Source organism: Herpailurus yagouaroundi, unplaced genomic scaffold (assembly GCF_014898765.1).
Source record: "Herpailurus yagouaroundi ecotype Mexico unplaced genomic scaffold, PumYag 139, whole genome shotgun sequence".
Classification (NCBI taxonomy): Eukaryota; Metazoa; Chordata; class Mammalia; order Carnivora; family Felidae; genus Herpailurus; species Herpailurus yagouaroundi.
In genome coordinates, this window is record NW_024412394.1 from 18,579,577 (window position 1) to 18,600,036 (window position 20,460).

The following is a 20,460-nucleotide window of genomic DNA, read 5'->3' on the forward strand; positions in this document are numbered from 1 at the left end:
AAGAAAGAAAGAAAGAAAGAAAGAAAGAAAGAAAGAAAGAAAGAAAGAAAGAAAGGAGAAAGTCTGCAGCTTTTCAAAATATCTTATCGAATAGAATCATAATTAATTAATGGCTTGGAAAAAAGGTTCATCATATGCTGAAAGCAAAAAATTGGGTTAAGAATCAATATTCCTTAACTGTAGTGGTTGGGTCGGTGGTGGTGTCAGGTGATTTTTACCTTCCTGTGTTTATCCGCATTTTATAAATTTCCTCTGGGAGTCATTTTGAAATATGTTTCCATACAAGGAATTTTAACCAGTCACAAAAAGACAAAAACTATATGATTCCACCTACATAAGGTACCTAGAATAGTCAACTTCACAGAGACAGGAAGTAGCATGGGAGTTGCCAGGGGTTGGAGGGAAGGGGTGGGGGGTGGAGTGTGGAGTTACTGTTTAATGGGTACAGAGTTTCAGTTTTGCAAGATGGGTGGTGGTGATGGTTGCACAACAGTGTGAATGTGCTTAGTGCCCCTGAACTGTACACTTAAACAGGGTTAAGATGGTAAATTGTATGTTATGTTAAATTTAGCACAATGTTTTTAAAAACAGAAAAAAAGCTAAAAAAATTTAAATTAGTAAATGGTAAGTACCACTGGATCTAGCGGTGTGTTAGTTATTAGGATTTTCAAGAGACAGGAGTAGGTAGTGTAACATGGTGTCTCAACTATACTTCAATTAAAAAAAAAAAAGCGTGAGGGACAGGAGTAGAGAAGGCGGAACCTGACCTTGGACCACGTGGCACTGAGCAAGACAATCCAGTGTGCCCACCAGGGCTGGGGTGTGCCTTGGGACCAGCGAGCGTTTGCCGTGTCTCCTGACTGCCAGTGCTGGCCACGGTGTTTCCTATCTCTTCCTTCACCAGCATTGGGTTTTCCTGCTCTCTTGCTAGTGTCTCTCACTTTGATCCTCAGGTGAAGGAATTGATTTGGCTGCCCCCGAAGCATGATTTCCCCAGAGTCTGGCTACAGAAACTATATCCTCTGTATGCCATGGGTTAAGGGATTTGCCCCCAGAGTCCTTCAGCTAGGCAAAGAAGAGAATCTCACCTTAAAGTCAAGTCAATTCACCTCTGTATTACTGAAGAAAGAAGTAGATTCAGCAAACAAAAATTTCCCCTTTCTTCACCGAGAGGACACCCAGGGCTTTGCAACTGAAAGGGAGGTGCAATGCCTGCTTCCTGGTGGTGGGGGACCTGAGAACCCCAAGATTGCAGAGCCACAGGCCGAGGGCTGTGAGTGACCTGCAGCTGCATCTTAACGGTCCTACAATGGTGGATGCTGAGCTTCAATATCTGAAAAGTCCAAGTCCTTCAGAGTTAACAGGGCCAGGGAGAGACAGAGACTAGTGCTTTCCTTACCTGCTGTAGGCACGCTAACGTTATACTGAGGTAAAATAAATAGGAAGGCAGTCTTGGCGGTGACCTGTAAAATAAAGGGAAAATGTTCCAATTTAGTTTCTTGGTCACATCAAAAGAAACAAGTGGATCCTGCTACCAGCCCCCAGGGCCCACCCCTTTTGCATCTCGGACCCACAGACCTGTCCAATGAAGGGTTTCACCTAAGGAGGAGTTTGCACTGTTTGTTTCCCCGTTTACCTTTAATGACAAGCCTCCCAATACCTGCACTAAAACCCAACAAAACAGCGTGGGGCCCTGCACGGTATCTAGACTTGGACCCACTGAGGATGAAAACGAAACAAGCTGTGCTTGGCAGCCGAGGGCTGTACAAATCTGCCTGCCATTCATTCAAGTATGTATTAAGTTCATTCCAGGTACCCGGCGTTTTGGATTGCAGAAACTAACAGGAAATGAGGACACGGACTTCAAGAAGCTTCAGACCTAGCTGGGGTTCCCCCCAGCGCACAGGCTAACGGCACACTGGACAGCAGCCCCAAAAGTCTACACCTGAGCTTCAGAAACAGAGAACTCCAGCTGCTAATTTCACATCCAGTGTGTTGCGGGACACAGGACAAGACATAATGCCCCCCACTGCTGGCTTGTTTATTTCGAAAGCTGCCTTTAAATAAAATCTTGTGTTGTGAAAAATCTATGGTTGTCACCTGGTTATTAATAACCAAATCAGTACCCTGGCAATTCAGCCTGCAGAGAAGAGATGACAAAATGTGGGGATTCAAAGCTTGGACTTTAAGGATAACTACCTGGGTTCAAATGCTGCCTCGGCCATTTGCTAGGTGTAACCTTACACCCGAGCCTCAGTTTCCCTGTCCACAAAAATCAGGGACATTTGTAATATACCAGCTTGTAATATCTGGGTAGCGCTGGCCCAACTGTGGGTGTGGTTGAAGGCTCCCCAGATGTTTCTGATGTGCAGCTGGGGCTCAGAAGTACCATCCACACTGTTGTGGAGCAGGGGAGGAGGCCAGGTGAGGAGGGGGGCCCTGGATACGCCTCAGCAATAAAGACTTGCTGGTTCTCCTCTAAATAGAAAGGTTTGAAGGCTGCACCATGGGTGTGGGGGAAACACACTGGGCATGGCAGAAAGTAGCGTGGAACCAAGACCCTCCCCGGGTGGACTCCCAACACACCCAGAGGGAGGTGACTGTCCGTGGCCACTCTCCCCATCACCGAGACCCACTCCTCTGCAGCGGGGTGTCATTTGCTCTTTGCACACAGCGATGCACAAGCCTTCTCATGTATTTGTGCTGTTGTCTTGGACATGTTCTGTCATGCTCACAGGGAAAAAGTCAAATGAGACTAGGGATAAGAAGGCGCTCTGGAAAACACAAAGCCCTATCCAAATCCACAGGTCTTCCCCCACCTCCATCCCCAAATCTATCTTATTACTGTGGTCCACAAAACCTTTTTCAGGATGTTCCCAACGTCCCTTCTAGTCCAATGGCCTATATTTCTTTTTGTAAAAAATGTTTTCATTATTTATTTTTGAGAGAGAGAGAGCATGGGCAGGGGAGGGGCAGAGAGAGGAGGGGACTGAGGACCCGAAGCAGGCTGCTGGCTGACAGCCCAGAGCTAGACGCGGGGCTCAAACTCACAAACTGTGAGATCGTGACCTGAGCCTAAATCAGAAGCTCAAGTGACTGAGCCACCCAGGTGCCCCCAATTGCCTGTATTTGTTTAGAACAGAGGGACACTGGTTTAGCCAAAATGTGGTACCCATTACTTTTCCTTTTGGGGGTTTTACCCCCTCTCATTTTGTATCCTACTTCTGTTACATCCCCCCTCCCCAAATTCTATCGATCAGAATCTCATTTATCCATCATAGTCCAGCTCAACTATAGCTCTCCACCAAGCCCCCCCCAGCTGCTCAGAGTGGAATGCTTTCTTCCGCTGTGCCCCCCACCATACCACCTTTTCTGTCTATGCCTTTACCTGTCAGGTGCCACTCCCTGCACATAGGGACTAACCCAGATGCACAAGGAAGGCCTCAGTAACTGCTCACTGGACAAGATGGAAAATCAAAAGCTGAGTCTGCGCTGGCCTGCTTCACTCAACTGTTCTGTTCCCACTCTTTAGCAGGAGCTGCCCCAGTGCTATCACGTTGGTGGTCCTCTGTCACCTCTCTGTCGCCCACAGCTTTTCCTTGACACCATCTGGCTGCTACACCAACTGAACGCATGATGTCATGAAGCCCCCCACCACTCCAGCCACGGTGGTGTCTCACTGCAGGCAGCTGTTAGGGATGTGGCGATGAGAGTTATTAGTAGGGCTCAGGCGTCAGTGTATGATGTGTTGGTCGTGTACCTGACTCTACTCACACTGGTCATCCGTGACCTAACTGCCTGACTCTATACTGTCCGCCATGACTTCTTTTGCGAGTAAGCTTTGTCTTCTCAGGCTGAAATCCCCCCAAGGGAAGATGAGGAAGCCAGAGGAAACAGAAGGGAAGACAGAGGAGAAAGGCAGGCAGACAGGCACAAAACCAAACTACATATGTTCTAGGCACACGCTACATATGTTCTAGGTAAATATGTATATTTACCAAACTACATATGTTCTAGGCACAAACCTCCATTCAGTTTCATCCAGGAAACACACCCATCTTTTAACTTCATGGAGTGGAGTGGACCTCCATGAGGTTTTGGCTGACCAGGATCCACTGCCTGCTCCCTGAGGGCATCACCTGTCCCCAGCTGTGTGTGTTTTATGTGTGTACACGCACACATGCATGTTTGGAGGATTACCCTGATGACCACCTTCCTCCTGGAGGGATGACAAGGCCAGGCCCTCTCCCCTGGACAGAAGACCAGCCAATCAGATACCTTCTCCTGGACTCAGAAATTTGGGCAGGAATGTAGGAATTGCTGGTCAGTGCCAGGTGCCTAACCAGATTCTTCCTCTGCAGCTCCCACCGCCCTGCCCTGGAGTGCCCCAGACCCTCATCAACTGCATGAACCCCCAGAGAGCCTCCTTAAGTTGGCCAGAGTCCATTCCTAAGACACATTATAGTTCCATGTATCGAGTACTGGTGTCCAACTCTAGCTCACACATTTGAATTCCTAGGTAAGCTTTTAAAATGTCTATGCCTGGGCCGCCCCAGTCCATTAAACCTCATCCTTCGTGGCATCAGCATGTCGCTAAGCTCCCCAGAGCGCTCCCACATGCAGCCAAGTCTGCAAGGCCACTCACACAGAGACTCACCTTCACCACCTTGTCTAAGCAAGGCTGTCAGGCTCTCTATCTAGGAACTTTTCCTGTGCCCTTCACAGAATTTAATTAATTTATGTCTTAAGTACATTTTTATTTTAACTTCTAAAGAAACATACATACTTTAAAAAGCTGAACAATTCAGGGGCACCTAGGTAGCACAGTCAGTTAAGCATCTGACTCTTGATTTCAGCTCAGGTCACAATCTCACAATTTATGGGCTCGAGCCCTGCGTGGGGCTCCACGCTGGCAGTATGGGGCCTGCTTGGGATTCTCTCTCCCTCTCTTTCTGCCCCTCCCCTGATCTCTATCTCTCTCAAAACAAATAAACTTTAAAAAAAAAAAAAAAAAAAGGAACAATTCAGAAATATGTAAAGTAAAAACCTACCACCCTCTCTGTATTCTTTGCTTTCCTACCTTCTGCAGCCCATATTTATGTCTCCCTCTGTATGTTCGATGCCAATTCTGTGAGAGCTTTTCCTCTGCATGTATCTTATTTGGAATTTATTACCTTTTATTTTGACATTACAACTTGAATTGTGTTTATATAACTTGACGCAAGGGATGAAAGAATGAAAAAATTTAAAAAGAGCTACAGCCTATAAATAATGTTTAAATCACATCTTAAGCTCAGTATCATATGGACCAAGATACAAATCTATTCAATGTACATCAAAGTATCTGAAGTATGGTTAGTTACATGGAGAATGTGCAGGTCAACTTTTCTTTACTAATGTCAACATATAAATAACTGGCTATTTAATAAAAATTTCCTTATACATTCTAGTGTTTTTCACTAATATTTCCCACAAGGTCAAATGATATTCGACACCAAAAAGCTCAGCAGAATAAAATGAGCTCTGACAGGAGATATAAATGTATAGAGTCCACTACTCCAGCTACTGAAGAATCATCTCACTTTTTTTTTTCTTTGAAGAAGACAGACATTTGCTATATGGGCTGTACATATATATATTCTTTCCCTGGTCCTGAATATACAGTCAATTCTTGTTATTCATGGTAGTTCTGTTCAATGAAGTCACTGCGGACACTGAGTTAGCAAACACTGGACCACTGCTCCCAGGAGAAATAGAGTTAGGTACCAACAGTCTGGTCACAACATTTCCATCAACCAATCACTATGTGTGTTTTTGTGTAAGGATGCTGTATTTATAATATATTGCTAAAGCATGAACACTAAACTCATGGCCAACAGCACTATAATTCATGCCTGAAGAAGCTTATCTAACACACGTACATCCTCTGTGAGGCATATCAGGGCCTTCTCATGCTTAGGAACGACAGATGGCACTTCAGCACCAGGGGTGAGGGCCATTTTAAACAGCAAAATCACCAACAAAAAGCACAAAAATGAAAAAAAAAAATGTGGCACTGGATAGACCACAAAAAAGACATTTGCTTACAACAGGAGAGCTGAAACTAGAAGGCAAAGCATGGTCTTGTTTGATGTCAGCTGGGAATGTGCTCATTGGGTGACTCAAATTTTCCATTGCTGTGTGTATGTTCACAAATGACCACACAATTGCCCAGTGTTGATGTTCAGAGTCACAAATAAATTTTAGCGAGGAGGAGCATCGGCACGCACAAAATGTGTGAAGGACAAGGATCAACTGTTGGGACAAACCTGACTGCCAACTCCATGAGGGCCAAGATTTTTTGTAACACCTCTTTGAGGTATAATTTACACACTATAAAGTTTACCCACTGTAAGTGTATAGCTTTATAGGGTTTATCTTTCCTTGTTTTTACACTCTCCATTCACTGGAATACAAGTTCCAGGAAAGTGTGGATCTTCCTCGTCTCGATTATCTCCAAACCATCACCTCCAATGGTGCCGAGGACACAGCCAGCACTCAGGGAGCTCTTGTTAAATGAATACAGCGATGAGGTAGGGGAGCCAGTGCTGTGCTCAGCTGGCTGCCCCTCGGCCCATCATCTGCATGTCCTCTCCCTCTCCCTGGGGTCCAGCCCAGTGCGAGGCACGTAGTAGGCATCTCATACATACCTAGTTGATGAACTAATGGTGCAAGCAGCCATAGTTAGTAACCACAGATGGTTGCTTAACAGAGGTTTTCTGGACATGATTCTGAGAGAATAGGATCTGGGACTCTGATTAAGGCAAAAACACCAAATTCCAGTGTTTTTCCATCCCTAACCGCTGGGTCATAGCAGCAGAAACCATTCGAGGCCCTGCATCTTTCTCTATAGGCGGCCATGCTTACCCCCCCCCCCCATTTTAGTCTGTCTCAGTAAGGTGACATCAGTACCTCTGTTTCACGGATGAAGAAGATAAACGTGAGGCCCAGAGGGGTACAATGGTCTCCTGAGACCTCACAATTGTATAAGCAGAAAAGGCACATTCAATCTGATTTTTATTTTTGTAAGTTTATTTATTTATTAATTTTGAGAGAAAGAGGTGGTGGGGGAGGGGAGTAAAGAGAGGGAGAGAAAGCAAATCCTAAGCAGGCTCTGCACTGTCGGCACAGAGCCCGATGTGGGGCTCAAACCCACAAATCACGAGATCATGGCCTGAGCTAAAACCAAGAGTCAGACACTCAACTAACTGAACCACGCAGGTGCCCTTCAATGTGATTTTTTAAAAATGTGTTCCCCAAAAACATTTAGGATATTCACAATATGGCACATAAAATAGAATGGTGACATAAAACAGAAGCAGGAAAGGAACAAAAACTATCTACTAGAGGCAGAGAGGAAGAGTGAGGAATGAGACTGATCCACAAAAATGCAGTCCAGGAAGTCCTTCTCATAGGCTAAGGTGGCCAGAAATTTGCTCTGTGCTTTCTTGGAGGCATCTGAAGGAGGAAGGAGTGACTGGTTCCTGCATTCACCATGTTCATTAATTATAAAATAAAAAAAAAAAAAAAAAAAGACTACTCAAAAAAAGCAATTCTACTTCTCCAGCATAAAAGCCACTTTGTTCTTTAAAAGGCACCCCAAAACCTCACCCCATAACCCTCTGCCAACCTCAGAGCAAGGACAAAACAGCTAACAAGCTGCTCTCTGCAAGTTCTCACTGGGTTTGCAGAGCACACAGGGCTGAGAAACAGGAGCCTATTAAAAATGTCATTCCAATTATCTCCCATCCCTTTAAGGCTGTTTATAGGAAACATTATTGAGTTTAATAGCATTTTAAATGCCAGGTTCAGTGGGTGAAAGGTTAAAAGTGAAAATGTGCTAATACACTAAAGGGGTACACTAAATTATGGAGGGGGAGCCACATCTCCCTCGTTCCCTCCTTTCTCCCTCTCTCTCTGTCTCTCAAACACACACACACACACACACACACACACACACACACACACACAGCTTCACTGAACTTTTAACTAAAACAGGGCATCAAGCACAAACACAGTGATGTTGAGCATGCTTGTGTAGCCATAACAAAACTAAAATCATTCCGCATGCCGTGTTCTATTAGGGGCACATGAATCCGAGCTCTTGGCTGCAATGAGACCAAAGATGCCGGTGAAATAGCTGCTTTTGGCAAAGCATACTGGGCTTGGATTCCAGTCCCAGTTCTGCTCCTGGGCAGCTGGGTGACCACAGGCAAGGTATTTTACCTCTCTGGATCCCAGGTTTCTCATCCATTAACAACAACAACAAAAAGGACAGTTAGTGTTATCAAGTGCTTAGTCTGCACCTTGCACAGTTCCAAGTGCTTGACATAAATTATTTCATGTAATGCTCACAACAACCCTAAGGGTAGGTACTAATAATATCCCCATTTTACAGATAAGGTGGAAAGGATAAAGCCAACTAAGGTGGTCAGAAGGGATGTCCTTAAAGATCCTCTCCACCCTCCGCTCCAAAAGGCTATCATTTCAGGATTCCATTTCTCATCAACCCCCAAAAGCACAGCCTCATGCTGACAGCTCGCTGGGAGGTCATCCCAAGTCTGAACCATATTACTGCTTCTCCACCTTGTGGAGACAGGGCCTGGGTATCACCTGTATCTGACAGGGCGAGGAAAAGCAAGGCCTCTTGAGCCAACCCACCGTAGACCAGCCTGCCAGCCACAGCCTCCGGCCACACCAGGGTTCCCAAATGCCCCAAACTGTTGTCTTTTCAATGCAAGCTGGTATCTGGGCACCAAAGATAAGAGAGAAGAAATGCAATGAAAGCAGCCTCATCGCTTTCTTTTTCGGTAGTATTTCACCCTCAGATCTGGCCAGTTCTCTTTATTTCTTGGCAGTCACAAGCACGCGTGGGCCCTTGGAAGGGGGCTGGGGTGGAGGACCAGCCACCGAGGACAGGAGAGGGTATGTGGCCTGTTTCACAGAAACAGCTCTGCTCCAGCCGCCATTGTCCCGCGCACGACCACCACCCCCTCCTAGGGCCCAGGACACAAAGAGAAGCACATGGGGGACCCTGACCCCACGAGGGACAGCCAGCATGGCGCCCCTCCTCCCAAGAAGCACAGGGGGCGGCCAAGTGAAACGTCCTTGTCCCCCAGCTCAGCCTCTGCTCTCTGGAAGCCAAACAGTCTCAGCTCAGAATTCCCCAAAATTGATTTTGCATCTTTCTGCTGAGGCAGTGCATAGGAAAATTTCAGTCAGACAGGAAAACATTTGAAAGTTACGCCCAATTGGTGGGGAAGATTTTTTTTTTTTTTTAATAAAGAGTTTTTTAGCCCCAAGCATTTGCTCCCCGGGGCTCCTGCTTCAGGAGAACCCTGGGTGGCGGGCTGGTCACCTGCAAGTACATGAGCAGGACTCAATGGACCAGGTTTGCAGCCCCTCTGTCACTCAATGAAAGGCAGATACAGCTGAAACAAAGATGCTTTTCACTCCTGCGTTCCGAAATTCTACGTTTTGGATGACCAGAAGCTGGCTGGGAGGGCCGAGCGCCTGAAACCAGGAGGCAGAGTTCTGACAGTACCTTTCTGTGTGATTTTTTCAGCAACGCCTAGACATCCTGGTTTTCTCACTTGAAAAACTGCCTTGATATAAGAATTTAGCAAAGCTACACAAGCACACACACAACGGACTCTCCACGAGCCCACGTTCACAACGTTGAACAGACTCACTATGAACAGCGACGATCACACTTTTCTGTTTTGGACTTAAAAATGACAATACATATTTATGAGAAAAGTCCATAATCAGAACGGCCATGATCAAATTGTTATTACCCACTTTGTTATACTCATCAGTTCCAAGGTCTCAATTTTATATTGGGATAAACAGGAATTTAGAAAGGGTCACTTCCAGAGTTTTAAAAATCTTTGAAGATGGGCTTAAACAAAATGCATCTGAAGACTGAATTTGTCATGTGATCCATCCCCAATTTGGGAAGTTAATTATGTACTGAAAGACAGGAGGTAGCCTAAAGCCAGCTCTCCTCCACTGCCTTTATATCCACAACTGAATGACAACTTCAGGAAGACTACATATTTAGGCAATCGGTTTACATAGATTGAACTTGATCTACTGGTGCCCTACAGATAGCCTTAGGTAACATATGAATGTATTTCTTCTCTCAAGGCCTTAGTATATATACCCCTCATCTGCCCCCTCAAAAAAAAAGACCCCTTGACCAATATTTCTAGCATTCTAGTTGATTATATACTGCACTCTCCCAACTGCACATCCCAATAGCTATCCCGCCATTTGGACAGCAAGCATACTCATAAATCATTCCTTGTGGGAGCTAAAAACTAAAGAAAAATAAAGAAGTATTCACATAAGATAATTTAGAATGTCAATACTCTTCGGATGTATCTCTCTTGCACTGCATGGTGGAGTTCAGATGGCTGGTTGCACTGTGGATAGTCCCAAAACACATGTTTTGTTGGTCTGAACAAAATATTTCTCAATGTGACCAAAAGCCACCTATTCAGACAGAATATAAACAGTAAATATATAATTAAAAATAAATTAAAAATCGAAATAGGAAAATGAAAAAGTCTTGGAGTGTGGCATTTCAGGTTGCAAGTTAAGACTGGGTAACATTTTAGGGGCCCCTGGGTGGCTCAGTTGGTTAAGCGTGCAACTCTTGATTTCAGTTCAGGTCATGATCTCACGGTTTGTGAGATCGAGCCCCATGTTGGGCTCTATGATGACAGTGCAGAGCCTACTCTCAATTCTCTATCTCTTCCTCTCTCTCTGCCCCTACCCCACTCACTCTCTCTCAAAAATAAAGAAGCATTAAAAAATAAATAAATAAAGACTGGGTAACATTTTAGACTAGACTGCAGAAGAAGACCACCGCACAGTGCCACAGTGTCGATCAGCTGTGGTTTTTAAAGAAGCTTTAGCTCCATAAAGCAGGAAGCACAAAGGGGGTAATTCGAATCGTTACAGATTTGTCTGCGACAGCAAGTTGCTAACCGTCATCAATCATCATAAGTGGGTGCCAGAGAGAATCATCCTCGAGGAACTTATGGCGTTTCCTGGTACTTGAGGAAATGAAAGGATTACTCAGGGGCTCCAAAAACCCAGGGTAGCTGGACCAGGCGGGGCCCAGGTGTATTGGCCTTCATCTGTTTACACTCAGGAAAGAAAGAGAAGGCAGAAAGTGATCCCTCTCCTGCAACCATCTTTAATTAGTCTCTACCTTCTGGAAAGTATCCAACTCAAAACAGCAGTATGTTGATCCCCATGTTTTGTCTGAAGAGCCAGCCATGTGGATTAGAGCTTACTAGAAAAATGAACTGTGAGTTCACAGGGATGGAGTGAAGTGAAGCCATCTCCAAGGGCCATACACTAGGCCCATCAGGGGGCTGACGGCTGACTCACACAGGGAGCTTTCAGATTCTTCTAGTTATCTGTGTCAGGGCACCTAAAGAGAGATCCTGACTCAGAGGGTCCACCTCTGTCCATATTTAAACTGAGAACCAGGGCTAGAAGGCAAATAAGTGAGGTTTGCAAATAAGCCAGTCTGTAGGAATTTGAGATGTGTGATCTCTGCTGTCCCAGTTTCTGCATACCCCTACTCCACTGAGGGGTGAAAGGGATTAAGGAACAGGCCCCGTGAATGGGCCACCATGGTACCATCCTAATACCAGTAAGAGCCATTCTCTTCCACACAGGGCAAGGAGTTGAGGTCAGGCAAGGGAGCTCTTAAATGTGCATCTTGATTCCGCATCACACCTTTACTTCCTACCACTCTCTGTGTTACAACGCCTCCCGCTCCTACGGGACATGCATTGTAACCCCATTCTGGGCTGGCATCCAGCCTGTTACACCTGAGTCTGCAAAGACCCGTCAAGGACCACCTGAATGGGGGCACCTGATAAACAGAACTTAATGATGATGATTTGATTCAAGTGAATTAAATCAAGGCCAAGAAGGTTAATGAAAAACATCTAGCACTCAAATATCCTTATTTGTCAGCAAATAATATTCACAGGGGATATTCTGAATCATCTTCAAAGTGGAGAAGAAAAACAACAACTTAAAAGACAAGAGATCCCCCCAAAATGTGCTACAGATAAACAGAAAATACAAATCTAACCCCAAAGGCATGGCTGGAGGTAAACACTACCCACAATGTGCCACAAACCAATCTCTCCATACCCCTAAACCTAATAAGCAAAGTCTGGGCAAATGTCAATATTTAGGTAGAATGCCATATTCCAAGGTATCTCCCTCTCCCCGCACCCCACAGATCTGGCAATATACGTTACCACAGAACTCATTTTACTAATAGAAAGTGGTAATTTATTTTATTTTATTCATTGTTGGGGGGGGCAGCACACTCAAGCAGGGGAGGGACAGAGAGAGCAGGAGACACAAAATTTGAAGCAGGCTCCAGGCTCTGAGCTGTCAGCACACAGCCCGGTGTGTGGCTCAAACCCATGAACTGCGAGATCATGGCCTGAGCCGAAGTCAGACACTTAACTGATTGAGCCACCCAGGCACCCCAGAAAGTGGTATTTTAAATAACATCTAAACATTGGTGTGCTTTTTCTCTGCCCAGCCTCTCAGCACCCCAGGCGACTGACTGTGACCTCACACAGGGTAAAGACAGCCTGAGGAGCAAACCAACCATCAGAGGGAGAGGCTGGACCTCAATCTGAACTCACAGCTGGTCCTCAGAGGCTGACAGGAGGCTGCAGGCACCCTCATCCCAGGCTTGATGTGCAACACCCCACTTGATATAATAAATCCCGGCCTTAGAGCAAGAGGCAGGAGGCCAGGTGTCCCCTCGCCTGGGTCCACTGGGTAACTGTATTTCAGGGGGATACAAAAAGAAACAGGAACTGCCTGGGACACCAGTGACCTTAAACTTTGGCCAAGAAACACAGATAATCTCCATGCAAGACAATCACACAGTGAGAGCTGACAGAGGGGAGGACAGAGCCACACACAGACACACACCGAGTGGGAGGGAAAGAGGAAAGACTCTCCCCTGCCAAGGCCTTGGGTGTGGGAATGTGGGTCTGCTCCTTTCACTCTTTAGCCACTGCTCTGTCCCCCTGAGGCAGGAACCAAGGCCACGGCCTGCAGAGGGCAGATTGAAGGACTATCCTTGACTGTTCTTTCTGCCATTTCCCGACTACACCAAGAAAGATGACAGATCCATCTTGCTAAAACACTACAGGCCCTGTTCTACAGTCCCCCATGACTCCCTAGTGCCTAGGAGAGAATCAAGATCCCCAGCTGGCATCACAGGATTCCACAGGTACCCCACCTCACATTTCCGAGCTTTGGCCCCTCAAATCCGAGACACAAGAATGCCCCCCTACCCCTCCTAATCCAAACACCATCCCAGACAGGAAAGGCAATACCCAAATGTAGAGCCCAGTCAGACAAACCAGTCTGTAAAAGCTTACTTATAACACAACAAAACCATCGTTATTAGCAGGTACAGTAGTCCCCCCTTATCCGTGAGTGATACGTTCTGAGACCCCAACTGGATGCCAGCAAGTGGGGACAGTACCGAAACCTACGTATACTATGTTTTCTCCTATACAAACACACATACCTACGATCAAGTTTAATTTGTAAATTAGGCACAGTGAGGAATTAACAACAACAATAATAAAACAGAATAATTATAACAATATGTAATAAGAGTTATGTGAATGAGGTCTCTCTCTCAAAATATCTCACCGTTCCCTACTTGCCCTTCTTCTTGTGACAACGTGAGATGATAAAAGGCCTACATAATGAGACGAAGTGAGGTGAATGGCGTAGCCTCGTGACGTAGCATCAGGCTACTGACCATGTGAAGATCATCTGCTTCCGCACCATAGTTGACCGCAGGTAACTGAAACCGCGAAAGGGGAAACCGCAGATGAGGGGGACTACAGCACACGCAAGCAATTCAAGAGACCAGTGGGGGGTCCCCTGACTGAAATGCGCACTGAGTCCCCTAACCACCCCATCCCATGGGGAACATCACCAATGAGGTTCTGCCTCACCCGTATTCTAAGGGACGGATGAGCCAAAAGAAGGCCAGAAAGGGGCTGCCTGCACTAAGGGTCGAGAAGTAGAAGAAATGTAATTCCCAGGAAAAATGAATGTCTGAGTGTAGATGGGGATGAGGCTGGAGGGCTGGCAGAAAGCAGGTCTATGAAGGGTCCTTTATGGCAGGTATAAAAAGTGGACTTTATCCTACATGTGGGAGGTAGCCACCTACGATTTTTAACGGGAAGATACAGTGAGATTTCCACTGCAGAAAGTGCATTCTGCTCAGTGTGTGGAGGGTGGGCTGGGGAAGGGGAGGTGAGCCGGGCAGCGTGGAAAGGTTAGGAAGGAGGTTGCCGCAACAAGGGATGACGCGGGCCTGGATTCAGGTAACGGCACAGACGCATGACAGTGATGGGTGATTTTCAGAAGATTCAATGGCACGATAAATTAAGGTGGAAAAGTAGTCAAGAGGGGTGCCCGGGGCTTGCTCAGGAAGCAGATGCACAAACATATAATTCCAATAAGATATGCTAGGTGTTATGACAGTTAACTCAAAATGTTGTAGACGGTGACGACATCAACAGGGACACAACGGAAGTCCAGGGCTGGGAAGGGGAGACTTGAGAAGGGCCAGTCAGAGGCCAGAGGAAAGCCAAAGGGCCCCAGCAGCCAAGGGAGGTGAGCAGTGAGGAGCCCGTGCTCAGCACAAGGAGAGCTTCAGGGAGAACAGGTCAACTGGGGGCTGAGATGCAGACTGCACAGGGGCAGCAGTCTTATTTATTTATTTATTTATTTATTTATTTATTTATTTATTTTATTTTTTTCCTCTCTGATGGGTCCCAATGGTGCTCAGCACACAGTGAGATTTCCAAAAATATTTGAGGAATAAATGAATGCATAAAGACTCCATTAGATTTGGGGACCAGAAGGTTACTGGGTCCTCGCAGGGTAAACGTTCTAGGAAGGAGGGAAGTCAGTGTACGTGGGTGAATGTGAAGTGGAAGAGTGGAGACGAAGGTCCATAAAGCTTGTTCAGGTGGCTGGGAGCTAGATGGGGGGAGGGGGGTCAGGGAGGGGATGGGGGAAGCTTGAACCTACGAGTCGATTCGTGAGAGAAAGACAATGAGAGAAGAGTGGTTGGATATGCACAGGAGTAGGGGGAGCTGGAGAGGAATACATCCATCCAAAGGAAACTTCTTTCTTAACGGCACCTAGAACCGCAGGAGGATGCCCTAAGAGAACACCAGTCCTGGGCAGCTTCCTGGTCAGGCCCCATACCTCCTGGTTCCCCAAGATCCCTCTCTCCGAAGCTCTGACGGTGTCTAGATACAAATACCAGATACAGAGAAGCAGCTCGATCAATGTGCCTTGAATCGATATAAATCAGAGGAGGAAAAGACAAGTGAAAGAAGATTACCAAGGACTTGGGGGTTTGGGGAGAGACGCAAAACCAAAATTAACACCCCCCCCAACTATATTCACAGCAAGACTAGGAAACGTTTATGCCCTCTATTTAGTCAATTCCTTTGAACCAGTGCTACACTATCACTCTGGGTGGCCATGACTACTTTCATTCATTTCCCAAGAGGGAGAGGCAGGGTCACCTGGATGGATTAGCAAAAGGATAGCTGTTCTGTGGGTTCCCGGGGTAGGGTGCTGGTCAGAGGGCCACGAGGAGGCTCTGGCTTCCTATCATTCCATCAGCCTGTGCTGTCTCTGGCCAGACTGACGGGGTTCGGAATCAGAACCCGCAGACACGCAGATAAGTATCTGGCCATGGGCCAAGGTCCCTGTTCTGAGACCTGTTGTGACTGCTGCCATGGCCACAGGGGTGATTCTGGGGCTTTTTTCCCACATCTCACAATGGCCACACCAGGTTTTCTAAACAGATGTGTCAAGGAAAGCAGTGTGTGTGTGTGTGTGTGTGTGTGTGTGTGTGCACGCACGCGCACGCGCACACATGTACGGGCACACACATGAGCAAAGCTAGCTGGTAAGACATTTTTTTCACACTCCAGAAACATGCATTTGCTTAGAAACACCTCTAGAAAAACAGAGTTAGAAACATGTAATCAATCACAAAATATTTGAGTGCATCATCCAGGCAAGGCCCAAGGCTACAGTAGATCTGAAAACTTGTAAGACTCTGGGCGCCTGGGTGGCGCAGTCGGTTAAGCATCCGACTTCAGCCAGGTCACGATCTCGCGGTCCGTGAGTTCGAGCCCCGCGTCAGGCTCTGGGCTGATGGCTCGGAGCCTGGAGCCTGTTTCCGATTCTGTGTCTCCCTCTCTCTCTGCCCCTCCCCCATTCATGCTCTGTCTCTCTCTGTCCCAAAAATAAATAACGTTGAAAAAAAAATTAAAAAAAAAAACAAAAACTTGTAAGACTCATTTTCTTCCCTCAGAGACCAAAATCAGGAGCTAGGTTATCAATCTAGCCCAACTCCCTTATTTCAGAAGTGATAAAACCAACTGCCTTTTATTGACCATTTACGGCGAGCCAGGCAAGGTTGAGGCACTTTCTATGATTACCCCATGTAACCCTCAAGAACCCTGTAAAGAACAACAACTAACGTGTAAGATCTGAGTAAATGCCAGGCCTTGTGCTCAACACCAAACAGGATTACCTCATTTAACCTCCAACTCTAGAAAAACTTCGGCTGCCTCTGCTACTGGCACTACTATTATTTACTGAGCTCCTACCACGTGCCAGGACAGAAATTATCTCCTTTCATACTCCCAGAGGCCATACTGTACAGAACAAGTGAGCCTCAGAAAGCTTGAGACACTTGCTCAGAGGCACATGGCTAATAAGTCCCAAGAGAGAACTGGATCTCGAGATTCATCAGACTAGGACGTCTGGATTCTTCACCACCATGCTACCCGAGTAATGTGTCTAAAAACTAATGATCAAAGCAAGACTTTGATCTGTGAAAAGCTAGTTTTAAGACAGGAAAAGATGTCATGGATCTGGACACAATTAGGCAAAGGAGAAATGAAGGCTCTTTTCGTTTCTCAAGGCAGAGACCATGGCTATATTCATATTTGCATGCCCAGGGTCCTTGGTACTAAGGAGGGACTCAGTAAATATCAGTTAAGTTCTCTGGGTTTGGAGATTTATGATCTCCTCTGGGAAGGCTTCTGGGAGACACTGAGCTAAGCTAGAAAGACCTAGATTGGGGATAAGAAGAGGGGAAGGGGCTCAGGGTTAGAAAAGCGTCATTACTGTGCTGAGAAAGCACACGAAGGGGACCCAGATTAGCACCTTCTAGCTTAATATCATCATGGTGGCTTTGGGGGACTATCCTCTGTGCGGGCCAACTTTCGATCTCAGGTGTCCTCATCTGTTTCAAACAAGTCTAAAATGAAAAGAGGAAAGGAGATCTGGCTCTCAGAGTCCTTAAAGCTTTTATCCATTCATCCATCCACTCATTTATTCTAAGAGTTACTGGGCCCCAAAGTCAACTGTCTCCATCCTCTGAGTTAGTTCATCAATAGAGACGTGCCAATTCCAGCACAACGTGCATTTCAAAACCTTGCTTCCCCAAACCATCCAAGCCCAGATAAAGAAACAGTTGCTTCCCTCAAAGAAAGGCAAACAACACTGTAACCTGAAGATTCAAGCTCTATTTCCAGCCGCAAAACTCTAAAAGCGGTCCCATATTTCATAATTTACCAATTAAATTTTATCAGTTACTTAATGGACAAGTGAGCCCGAGCACCTCCACGTGAAGCTGTTACGAAAGTAATTTCCTGATGGATACCAATAGTCAAAGACTGGTGGTAACTGGACACGGTGATTAGAATCCCATTAATGCTACACTGGAAACTCCTCCTAGTCCCTGAGGGCTGAGCGTGCAAAGAGTAGAGTAAGGGTAAGAGAAGGAAATGGGTTTAAGTGGTACTTGAGTATCATCTGAGCTAGCCGCAAAAGATGGAAATGGACGCATGTGATGTAGTGCCACTTTTAAGAAGCGAGGGCCATCCTGGTCTCACCAGAGACCAAGGCAGTAAGTAGCTGAAGGTGGATGCGTTACGCTCTTTGGCTTTATTGCAGTCAGGAAACATCTGTCCAGAAATCCTGTGTTAGAGTCTGCAGTATTTCAAGAGCGTCAGTCTTGCCCTGCCACCTTTTCCGATTGCCTGTGGGTGTAAGTGAGGCAGGATTCAAATAGGAAATAGACTGTGCGAGTGCTACTGGGCTGGACAACTCCCCACTTGGCCCTCCGGGTCCATTCTCCACTCTGTCCCTATGCCCCAGAGCAGAGAGCAGGTGACCTTTATGGAGCAGGCATCAGTGGGCTTCCAGGACCGCTGGCTTCAGATGAATCCGCAGGAGATGAGAGAGCTCAAGGAGGGAGCTTGTCACCTGGCTCCCTCCCTGCTGGGCAGATGTGGCAGTGACCCGGATTTACATCAAAGGTCCGGCCCCCCTCCTTCAGCCACAGCTCCCGGCATTACCTCCCCCACATCTTCCCTTTCCTCCTTACGTCTGAAGAAGTTCTGTATGTGCTCCATCCCTGGTCCCCTCAGGCTTAGGGCTATCTCACACTTTTGTAAACTCCGGGGTGCTTTACCATCCTTTATCTGTTTCCCCTGATCCTGTCTGTACCCTTGTTAATGGTGCCTTCAATACCTTGCTCTAAACACCCCATCTGTTTCCTGTGGGACCCTGACTGATGCAATTCTGCTCCTCAAATAAGAGACTTAATACTAACACCGCATGATGATAATTAACCTCAATACAACCCCTGGCAATGGGGCACTTCCCGTCAGGAAAACTCTCTCCCATACATACATGCTGGAAATATCCCTCTCTCTGGGCCAGCTAAGTTCCGAATGCCAGTGGTGCTGACGATGACTAGCTTTTGTTGTACGGGACACCCTGGAACTGACTTCTCACAAAATCCGATCAAAACAACCCTCACCGGGGATCAGTGATCACCCGTCTGAGTGTCCCAGGGGTCCTTTACCGAGGACACAGGAGAACATAGGCCCCTGAGGACACCACTGACCTCAGGCTGCATTAACAAATCCCAGGTCTGGCATCAGGAACACTCGATGACATAGCTTTTAGTATTGATTCTGCAAGATCACACCCACTATGAATGGGGACTGACTTTATTTATTTTTTTTTTAATTTTTTTTTCAACATTTTTTATTTATTTTTGGGACAGAGAGAGGCAGAGCATGAACGGGGGAGGGGCAGACACAGAATCGGAAACAGGCTCCAGGCTCGGAGCCATCAGCCCAGAGCCCGACGCGGGGCTCGAACTCACGGACCGCGAGATCGTGACCTGGCTGAAGTCGGACGCTTAACCGACTGCGCCACCCAGGCGCCCCTGGGGACTGACTTTATACTGACAAAGAATGGCTTCTAAATCATCTCTGACCAACTCCTGTCAGGAAGTGAAAGGTTCTTTGCCTTATGTGCCCCAAGTGCTACATTAGATGGAAGGGATAAGCCAGGGAGCCCTAGCCCAGCACCTCTTCTGACACAAAGAAATTCTTTTCCCTCCTATTTTTTCAGGATAGAGCAAGAACTGGAGTGAGGGGAGGCAGGAGGGGGAAGGTGAATGAGGGAGGAGGGTGAGTCTGCGAACGAACGAACGAACGAACGAGAACGAACGAGAATGAACGGGGCCACTCATCTCCAGGATGTCTTTCTACCTTTTCCTACAGCTGAGTAGCCCAGGGGCAAGTTGTCTGCCAAGCTTCCCTGCCCGTGTAAACACTCTGGCACCAGCTGGGGTTCGGAATCTGCTGAGTCTCTGCCAGCTGGCGACCTGGAGACGGGTCAGATTAAAGGAATGCATAATGAGCGAGGGGGTGGGAGACAGAGGCTGTATTTACACGGAAGGGGTCTGCAGGGGTCAGTAAGGCACCGGCCAAATGGGGCTCTGGAAGTGGAAAAAATATGAAGGTAAAGAGGAAAGGGGTTTCAGTGTACCCAAATGCCACGCCCCACCCAAATGTCCCAAGGCTGTTAAGTTCATTTATTTTTTTTTTTCTTTTAAAAACTGACTTCTTTGTCCCCGTCTCAGTCCCCACCCTCCCCCGCCAACATCTCCCAAACCAATTACACACAGCCCTTTGAAAGGTTCGCAGCTGCCTGCTGGAGAAGGCTCAGCATGATCAGACAGCACGGACACTCAATCCTCCTCGATCCCAATTTGGGAACGTTAACACGGAAACCCAAGCCACGTGCTGACAAGCAGGCTCTGGGCCATATTCAGCCCCAGACGGAGGAGGCCAGGCAAGGTGGAGGGCACAGAGAGCCAGCAGTCCCGCGCAGACATCCTGGTCTCCAGCCTCAAAGACAGACACTTCAGGCTCCCCTACCCCAGTCCGGGGGGGTTGGGGGGGGGTGAGAAGGGGTGGGGGGGCGGCGCAGGGGAAA

At 46.9% G+C, this 20,460-nt stretch overlaps 1 protein-coding gene across 2 annotated transcripts in view; it reads right to left on the reverse strand.

The window, feature by feature from the left end:
• Positions 1-20,460, reverse strand: part of TRAM2 (translocation associated membrane protein 2) — an 84,101-nt gene that overhangs the window by 39,100 nt on the left and 24,541 nt on the right. For both annotated transcript variants that reach the window (XM_040473760.1, XM_040473759.1), the window contains exon 2: positions 1,400-1,463. In XM_040473760.1, coding sequence (XP_040329694.1) covers positions 1,400-1,463 — 64 coding nt within the window. The remainder of the gene's footprint in view (positions 1-1,399; positions 1,464-20,460) is intronic.